Here is a 10,000-nt window from a genome sequence, read left to right as displayed (position 1 = left end):
AAATGTCTGAACAATGTGTGTACGATGGGCTTTTGCCTGTTCAAACGCTGCCTGTGAGGTTGTTTTGAAATTACAATGTACCTTCATGTGTGTGTGTGTGTGTGTGCGTGTGTGTAATAGACTAATAGGAAATAGAGCTAATGTGTGTACATTCTTTTCAGTCAGGAGATTAAGATGCTGTATCCTAGGATACACAAAGATGCACTCACACGTGTACAAGCACACACACACAAACACACAGACACACACACACACAAACCTGTAAAAAAACACACTATATTCACTTTGCTGTCACTGATAGCGTTTGATCATTTTTGTGCATTCATAAGTGTTCTGCTTCTTTTCTGTTACTGTCAAAATTGGCTGACATAAAAGCTGTAGTTATACACTTTTGCAGGCCTACACACACACACACACACACACACACACACACACACACACACACACACACACACACACACACACACACACAAATATGGTGATACACACTACCACAACTGTGCACACTTGTGCATGAAGGCGACAACACACACACAAACATACACACGAGCTTTTACACGTACCCTTAATCACTTCTATTACCATAGCAACTCCAATCACAGATGTACCCTTTTCTTAGCCCTCCCTGTCATTTTAATGCTATGACAGCTTTCCACAGAGCATCCCCCCTCCACACACACACACACACACACACACACACACACACACTTCTCCCTGTCTGATTGTTCTAGAGGCCATTGAGAGCAGCTTAGTCCCATCCAGTCTGACATCAAAGCACCCTCATCCACTTAATGTTGCCATTGTGCTCCCTTCAAACTGCACAGAGAGAGGAAGAAGCTTTAAGTAGCATTATGCAAGCAGAGCTGTCTGTCTGTCTGTCTGTCTGTGTGTGTGTGTGTGTGTGTGTGTGTGTGTCTGTGTGTATTTGGATATACGTCTATAAATATACCCAGCAGAAAACTTGTATCGCCATTACAGTTTTATAGCAGCTGCACAAGTAACCATCCCACAACCATAGCGTTTCCCGTGATTAACTCTGCGTGTGTGTGTGTGTGTGCGTGTGCGTGTGTGCGTGTGTGCGTGTGTGCGCGTGTGAGTGTGTGTGTGCGCGTGTGTGCGCGCGTGTGTGTGTGTGTGTGCGCGTGTGTGTGTGCGCGTGTGCGTGCGTGCGCGTGTGTGTTTGTGTGTTTTGGTTAAAAGTAGTGTGGCAATAGCAGACGTTATCACAAGGTTAGTCGCGATGAAACAGTCGCAGTAGAATTCTGGTGCTGCCTTTGTTTGAGTATGTGTGTGTTTCTGCTCCGTAAACCACGTGTACACATTGTGCTGGTGACAAGGTTCTCAGGGGAAAAGCTTCAGGGGCTGTGTGTGTGTGTGTGTGTGTGTGTGTGTGTGTGTGTGTGTCTGTGTGTCTGTGTGTCTGCCTGGGCACATACGATGTGTTTGTCAGTGCTTGTTTGTGTTTATGCTCACACATTTTCCTGGAGAGGGAGCAGCTTGCTCCGATTCCTGGCTCAGTTATTGTGAGTGTGTTTGTCTTTGTGCTTGTACATGTGTGTGTGTGTGCATGCGTGTGTGTGCATGCATGTATGTGTGTGCGTGTGCGTGTGCGTGTGTGTGTGTGTGTGTGTGTGTGTGTGTACGCGTGTATGTGTGTGTGTGTGTGTGTGTGCGTGTGCGTGTGTGTGTGTATGTTGAGAGGTGATTAACTGGGATCGGCTCAAATGAATCCATAGAGGGTCCCTTGTCTGTGGAGATGGTGCTCGTGGTGGAGACTTCCTTAGCCCCAGTGATAGCCTCCCCTTATCTCCTCATGCTGCCCATGCCCTCCTCGTCTTACACAATGTTTGGTCACGGCCCGACTCCCGAGGGACGAGGAAAGTCGTTGCTATCTCATCCGAGCGCTGCTTTATCTCACTGACTTCGCCTCTCATAAACTGATAAAAGCGCATACCCCGCATTCCGCAACCGTCATGTGTCATCGCAGACCGTCGTTGGCTTATTGGGATCTGGATGCCAGCGGTGAATAGGCAGCGACGGCCGCACTCCGAGATGCCTGGTGGTGGATGATTATTGCCGGCTGGAAGCTTATTGGATTGCTGACAGTTATTTATTTACCTATAAGCGGCCCATTGATTAGAGCGCAGAGACTCATAGAGGCCTTATTGAATTCCCCCAGACTGAGACTGAACGCTGTCTACGTGCTAGCGTCGCGCCACGCCGCATCGCTCCGCGTCCCGCTGACTCCTCCAATTTGCCGTGTTCGCTATAATAAGATTCTAATAGAAGTGTCGGGGGCGAATACTCCACAGACCGTGTGTGATGTTTGATACTGTAAGGAGGATTGCTGTTGCTGTCACTTGCCTCTGGTTTCATGACCGGACAGTGACAATGAGCTTGATTTGTCCAGACAGTGAGGCAGGACACGAGAGGCGGTGAAAAGATTGGGCGCGACACTTCCAGCAGATGCCCCATAACTCTCCATTATCACCCCTAAATTTGGGGGGGAGACGACACCAATGCATGTCTGTTTCCGCCAGGCCATTTTGGCGCAGACCTCTCTCTCTCTCTCTCTCTCTCACACACACACACACACACACACACACACACACACACACACACACACACACACACACACACACACACAGATATACACACATGCCTGTGTTTAAAATTATACCTCTGGGTTTATGACTGGCTGGATATTTTCAAAAACACCTTTCTAGAAGATTCTCCTGGAGCTTCATATATTTCTTGTCTCCGGGAGACAGATCCAAGACAGCAGCGCATTTATCACCTCTGCTTTGAAAGCGGAAGGCTCGGACAGGTGTAATTCGGATGGCTTAGGGGTGGGTGGAGCCAGTCATGAGCCACAGGATGAAACAGATGTTGCCACGGTTATCAGGGGCTGTCAATCAAAAGTGGAGACGCCAGATTATGGCTAGCTAATAGGGCAGCCAGACGCCACTTTGACATGCAACGGCTAAATCAAATATGAGAGCCGATGATTTCACACAGGGCTACACACACACGCACACACACACACACATACACACAAACGCACACACACTCTCTCTCTCCCTCTCTCTCTCTCACACACTCATTAATCCTTTGTCTATTATCCTGAAACTGTGTAGGAGCCGCACCACTGCATTAGAAGAGAATACAAACAACACTGAGACAATGAAACACACCCGACTCCATATCTCTCTGTCACTCCTTCATCCCCCACTGCAGTGACCTGTGAGGACATCCTGCCTCTCCATAGACCCTGTGCGTCTCTGGACAGCCGTCTCCTTGACCTCTCAACACTCTTTATCTCTCGTTCTCGGACACAGGAAGTGGACTATCTAATGTGTTGCTGAAGTGCCACACAATTATGTTAGCTGAGTCACGCTCCGTAGGTGGCTTTTGTTGGTTGGGAGAGTCTCTCTGGTGTGTGGCTGTTATCAGCGCTGAGTTTGTCAAGGGCCGGTGTGTCGAGGCAAACCTGCTCTGTGCAAATACAGTGATGTAATGGACTTGTGTACACCCCTGTGTTGCTCAAGGTAATTCAGTGACAATTCTAGAGCAATGACATGATGACAAGGAGTGAAGGCACTTGACCATTTGCACACACACACACACACACACACACACACACACACACACACACCTTCTCTCACACACACACACAGAGAGAGAGAGAGAGAGAGAGAGAGAGAGAGAGAGAGAGAGAGAAGGAGAGAGAGAGAGAGACAGAAAGAGAGAACAAAGAGCATGGCATATACATACACGTTGACACGCATACAAACACAAACTTGGACACACAAAGTACATTCAAAAACACACACATTTTATGGCCACATGAAATATTATACACACTTACATAAACACACACACACACACACACACTCACGCACATTGGCGCACACCTGTAAAACCTCCACAATATCCCTATCTCTTCTCATAAACCTGAGCTGGCTTTCCTTTTTACCGACAGCTATATATCACTGCTGCCCACAGATAAATGCTTCATTTCTGTGATGGCTTAGCATGGAAGATACTGCCAAGAAGACACATAAACACTGCGCTGGGTTGGGCCCTTTTTGCAAGAGGGCGAGGTCCATTTGGGCTTTTTCATCAAAAATTATCTTTCTCAATATATACACACTATAAATCACTGCAGATAAACGGAGAGCAAGATTGTGAAAGAAGCATTTGAGAAGCTACACACTAACTTTAGAAAACACCGCCACACCCTGCACATACACAAATGAATAAACTCATTATTGTTAGAGTGTTTTTTTTCTGAATTAACAATGACAAGAGCCACAGTAGACCACATGGCATAAGGCTCAAATCAACAGTAGCTGTCATAACCTGACAAAACATTCACATGCATTTTTGCATTTCAGATTTGATCAGATATAGGGTACGCCATAAAGTTGATTTATCATTACAAAGCAATTAAATGGATAATGGTATGACTGACAAATATGAGCGTAATACCGATTTGAAATGAAAACATTCTGTTCAATGGCAGCTCCTCTAGTACTAGTCGAACCCCAGGAACTTCGAACCTCTGTGTCACAGCATCACCCCGGCAAAAATCTGCCCCCTTTTGGCGTCGACACGAACTGCTATACAGGCGTGTGTTCATTCCGATCAAGGGAATCTGTCCGGGAACTCGCCTAAATGTTATCCTACCGTCGCGTAAGCAGGCAGTAGCGATAGATTTAACTCTTCTGTGCAAAATATTGTTCTTTCAGAACGTCCATAGAGGACATGAAGATGATTCCCCATGGCGATCTACAGGTGTGTGTCAGTGTGTCTAAGTATGTGTCTGAAATGCGCTCCGCATGGCCGCTTCCTTCGTAGAGAGAGGGGTGCAGGAGGTAGATTATAGGCTACAGTAAAATAGGTATGTAATAATTACGGTGGAGACTGATGGGTCTGCCGTGGGTGGGCTGGGATTCTGCAGAGAAAATAAAGCAGGCATATTTTTGGACAAGAAACGGGCAAAGACAAGGCTAGTTTATTTTTCACGGATCATGGCAGAAAGCTCATTTATCAAAACAGTGAGCCACCAGGGCCAAATGAGTGATTACCTGAGCTCTTTATTTGACAAATGTATTATTCCTACTTTACTGGAGGAAAGGTGTTATGTAATAAATTCTTGTCTTTAACACCCTGGATTTCATCGTTGAACAAGATGAGTAGGATGTTGTGCAAGAATACACACAAAATGTAAGTGTGTATATGCGTGCACATGCGTGTGTGTGTGTCTCTCTCGGTGTGGTCCAGATACACAAATCTTCCAACATCCACCAATTCCCCCATCTAATAGGTCATGCACAGGTGGGCGGATAATGTAGCCTTATCGGCTCTGCAGAGAGGACCACCTTGGCTAGCTTACATTTGACGTGGTGTAAACATACACCAGTCTGTTCCATGTAAACTCTATCCCATTAGAAATGGCTTATGGTACTCAGCCTGGACAACATAGTCAGGTTAGTCACTGTGTCTTATCAGAGAGAGAGAGAGAGAGAGAGAGAGAGAGAGAGAGATGCAGACATAGGGAGCACGAAGGAAAATAGATAGAGAGAGAGGAAAATTGAGAGAGATTTGAATTGGTAAGATGCTGAAAGAGAGAGAGTGAGATAGAGAGCAGAAGAGGAGAAAGGGAATTAAAGTTCTAGTCAATCTGTCTGTGCCTGCTTTGTGTATGCGTGTGTTTCTGTGTGTGTGTGAGGGAGAGAGAGAGAGAGAGCTTGAGCTATCTCTTGAAGCCCCCTGTTAATCTCCAATAAAGATAACAGGCTCTTTCGCTGCTGCCCCCGACTGGGCCGGCATCTGCTGTCTCTTCACGCTGACCTCCAGCACTGGCCGCCTCCTCTGCGCCACTCGGCCTCCCCCATCAGGGCTGATCCTCCGACGGCCCCCATCCTCTGCTCTGTCATTTCACTCCCCGCCATCCGGCATGCTGACAAGGGCTCCACTCCCTGGGATCAGCCAGCAGAACACAGTGGGGAGAGGAGGGTGCTGAGGCCAAGAGAGAGCCGCCGCATTGTGTGCAGCTTACAGACAGCACACTTTGGTTCATTTATGTATGAACAGAAGAGTTTGGTTCATTTGTGTAGTTCATACTATACATTTGATGAACTTATACATTTGATGAACTCATTTACGCATTTATTGTGTGTAGGTTACAGACAGTGCCGGTTTATTTATATGTGAACAGAACACTTTGGTTCATTTATGTTTTTAATGGAGTGAACAAAAGGCTACAGGCGGTGTGTCATTATGGACAGGAGGAAAATACCAGACACAAAACATCAAAGCAGCGGGCTGAATTTGGGATACCAACTTCATGGTGAATGTATGTCTTCACTGTAGGGTAGTTTGACTAAGAGTACGTGAGTCCAATGTTAGTTTATGCACTATAGGGAATTTCAAAAGCAAATATTGATATTTAAGAGTGTTCCATGAATTGCCAAAATCAGGTCCAACAGCTAACTTGCTAACTGTCTCCTCTTAAGATAAAAGCGCACACTGGCATCAACAGTAGTGCACTTAAAAAGGGGGAAAGGGTCCAATTTTGGAATCATACCAACACTCTTAGCAGTCTGACCAGTAAAGTTACTGCAGCTTTTTTATTGGGTGAGAGCGGAGTGGGTGAGGGTTTTATGGGTGCCAGGCAGAGTTAAGTAGGGGTGACAGATGATGGTAGGAAGTGACATCACGGTATAGTTGCAAGCACGTTGTTTGTCTTATGGAGAGAGGGGTGTTGACTGAGAAAGACCTGATGGCTGTGTGAATAGAGGTCTCTGTGTTCATAACATGTCAGAGAAGGAAAGGAGATAAACAGTGGGCAGCTGGGCCCACACACACACACAAACTTGACCAAGATGTACAGCCTATGGCACCGCTGGAGAATATGCAGACAAACAGCTCCAGGACACATGGATGGAGAAAGGTGGGTGGGGGGTGGGGTGTTAGTAAGGGGTAGGACCACTCAGCCAATCATATTGTTGACTGGAATACTCTCCCTTATGGTATTGGCTAATGAGGGTGATTGAGAGAATTTTGAGTGTAGTGATATGACAGTGGTCTCCCTGGGGTCGTCAGTGGGTAGTCTGTGAGTGACAGCCCTGTGATGCGAAGCCACGTTTACCTCAGGGCCATGACACACGGGTGTCTAAGGGCATGCGGCCATCACATTCTTACTACGCATGACCGGTCATAGAGGACACCAGGGTGATTAAAAACAACAAAAACACGTCAGGAAAACAGAAAAATAACACCCATTTGTGGTGTTAACGATTCAGCATTTGTATTTTAGGCTACCCTTACATGTTATGTGCATTTATCGTTGAGTCAAATATCATGTAGACACATTTTGGCAAGTCAAAGCAAGACAAGGCAGTTTAGCGCATTTCATACACAAGACAGCAGACAGGCCTACTGGCCTAGCTTCTAAATAAAAGAATGAGGGACAAAAATAAACGAATTAATACATAAATGCATAACAATGAATTAAGACATATTAACAATAGACATAAAACAAATAATCAAAGGTGATGAAATAATTAAAAGCCATAATATATAAATATAACTATATAGAATATACAAAAAGTATAATTAGACCCTTCGATCATATTTAGACGACTATGTCCATGGGCGGAGGGCAACCGGGCGGTTCTTTGTCCTCGTCAAACTGCTAGTTTGACAGTCAGAACTAGCCTGCATTGTTAGGTTTTCCCATTTCTCAAGTCTGTAACTGCTCGCTAATGCTACGCACCCGGAGCGCTTCCCTGTCTAATGTACCCTACTGTAAACAGTCGGCATGCGGGCTGGCTGCCTAGGCAGGGAGCGCTTCTCAGCGATGTATTTTTGGGTACTGGAGGCACCCACTGTGTTATTAAATTGCATGCTTCTCTGTAGTTAGTTCTCTGCTGATTGCAGAGCAACGTCTGGGCCGGGTCAGGGCGGATTCTGCTCTGCGGGTGGGTCCAAAAAACACACAGATACACACACACCATCTCGATTTTGAACCGTGCGAGCGTATGATGTGTGATTGCGGGAAAGGGTGTGAATCCCATCGAGTGCAGCTTTCCGTGTCTCCCTGTTCTCAACGCTCCAATTCTTACTCCACAAGTTCATAAGAGACTGTATTGCAGAGACTCGAAAACATAGGTTAGCCTACCATCCCCTGATGCCAACATGATGCGTCTGTAACGGGAAGAGAATATATTAAACCTTTGCCTGCTTTGCCTTGCTTGTGTTCAACAGCGTTTACAGGAAATTTTACAGAAATAAGTTGAAGGCTATTTTGTGTTTTGCCAATGGCAAGTTGTTAATTTTGCTTTAATGAAAATGTTTCAAAGTGATACCCATTACCCTCCCTCCCACCCTCCATGTAGTCACTTCTGTTGTTGGTTTGTGTTGGTGTATATTTATTTTCGCTAGGAAAATACTTCTCAGTCTTTCCATTGTACACCCCTTTGCTATTCTTCACGTTGGTAGCCTATTATGGACCTTAGCAACTAGGCACAGTGGTATCATTTAACAGTGATATCGTTCAAATGTCGGCAATTCTATGCAGTTCTGCGTTATCCAGAGTCCTTTTATATTTATAACTTTGATTGGCAGTCGCCGAAGTGTGCCTTTGTGTGTGTCAGTGTGTGTTTCTCTCCACGTGTGCTCGTGTGTGGAGTGTGTGTATTTAGAGAGCGAGAGAGAGTGTGAGCGAGTGTGTGCGCCCTCCGTGCTCTCTAATCAGCGAGCGAGGGGAGGCGGGTCAAGGCGCTGACTGTAATGCGATAGCTCCTCCGCTCTGAAATGGTATCACATACGCGCACACACACACACACACAGACACGCACGCTGCCTCAACGACCAGGCTTTACTGACGGAGCAACGTGCAGAGAGATGCCAGACTGCGAGGAGCGACTGAACGGAACGGAGGTGCGCTACAGTCAACCCAACCTTCTCGCGTAAAACGTAACCGTAACCTGCATTTAAAAGTGAACAAAGTAGAGCAGTGACTGCATTCATCTGTGCTATCATTTGATGTAAAATATTTTATTTGATGACTTGCAGAAATTGTAAAACAACCACGGACTGCTATATTCCAAGGGACGAGAAAGCATCGCCCGCAGATTTTGGAGGTAACGGAGCTACTCTCCAAGCATTCTCCAGGGAAAAACGTCAAACTATCGGATCCTGAGGTGGCAATGGATCTAACCTGTGCAATTCTTCAGTCATGAATACGAGGGATACGTTTAAATGATACTGATATGCGCTGTGTCCGCGGACAGATAGACGTCTTTTCCCTGATACATTTTAAAGACGGGCTGAGACTGCCTCTCTGCGAACGGTCAGACTCCCATTAAACGTACCCAAGGCTGAAATTCCACGGAGAAGTTGAGAGACTACATTCAACAAAAACACACTATCTTTACCAACCAATCCTAACACCCTTAGTTAATACACCATTATTTATGGGACAAGGAAAATACTATTTGTATTTGTAGGATATCAAAGACTGGAGGAGGCAAGAATCAACAAACCAACACCAACAGCTGCAAGACATTAGCGGCAACCTATTTTGCAAGATGGATATTTTATCGTCATTGTTTGGATTTTTATTGGCTCTTTGTCTGACACTGAAAGTGCACGGCGAAGATGGTAAGTTGCTCTGCGTCTTACAATCACATGTATTTGTGAGTTTCTTCTGAAAAGCTCTTATTAGTAAATTCACCCAACCCAGCATCTTTAACACTAACATTTCCTGTTCCAATGTTTTGCAGTACAAATCTTGTTCGATTTTTTGTTGACGTGTTGATCTGTTTGAAGTCGATTCCAGTCAAATCTGGAAAGGCACTGCCACAGCCTTCGACTAATGATCACTACCATATGCCACAAAATGCCAATTACGCATTTACCCCTCGCCAAAGTTCAAGCATAAGCACTATTGGAAGGAAATATAACTGGACTAATGATTAATGCTCCATCT

At 45.6% G+C, this 10,000-nt stretch overlaps 1 protein-coding gene across 2 annotated transcripts in view; it reads left to right on the top strand.

The window, feature by feature from the left end:
- The first annotated feature begins 8,850 nt into the window (after positions 1 to 8,850).
- Positions 8,851 to 10,000, top strand: part of LOC125288218 (neuropilin-2-like) — a 73,571-nt gene continuing 72,421 nt past the window's right edge. Inside the window, exons 1-2 of one of the 2 annotated variants that reach the window (XM_048234394.1) lie at positions 8,851 to 8,949; positions 9,085 to 9,672. In XM_048234394.1, the coding sequence (XP_048090351.1) occupies positions 9,600 to 9,672 (73 nt within the window). In that variant the 5' untranslated portion in view covers positions 8,851 to 8,949; positions 9,085 to 9,599. Of the gene's footprint in view, positions 9,673 to 10,000 lie in introns of both variants that reach the window. The other variant, XM_048234395.1, reaches the window with a different exon arrangement.

The sequence above is a fragment of the Alosa alosa genome, chromosome 23 (genome assembly GCF_017589495.1).
Source record: "Alosa alosa isolate M-15738 ecotype Scorff River chromosome 23, AALO_Geno_1.1, whole genome shotgun sequence".
Classification (NCBI taxonomy): Eukaryota; Metazoa; Chordata; class Actinopteri; order Clupeiformes; family Clupeidae; genus Alosa; species Alosa alosa.
This window is presented reverse-complemented; position numbering and strand designations above follow the sequence as displayed.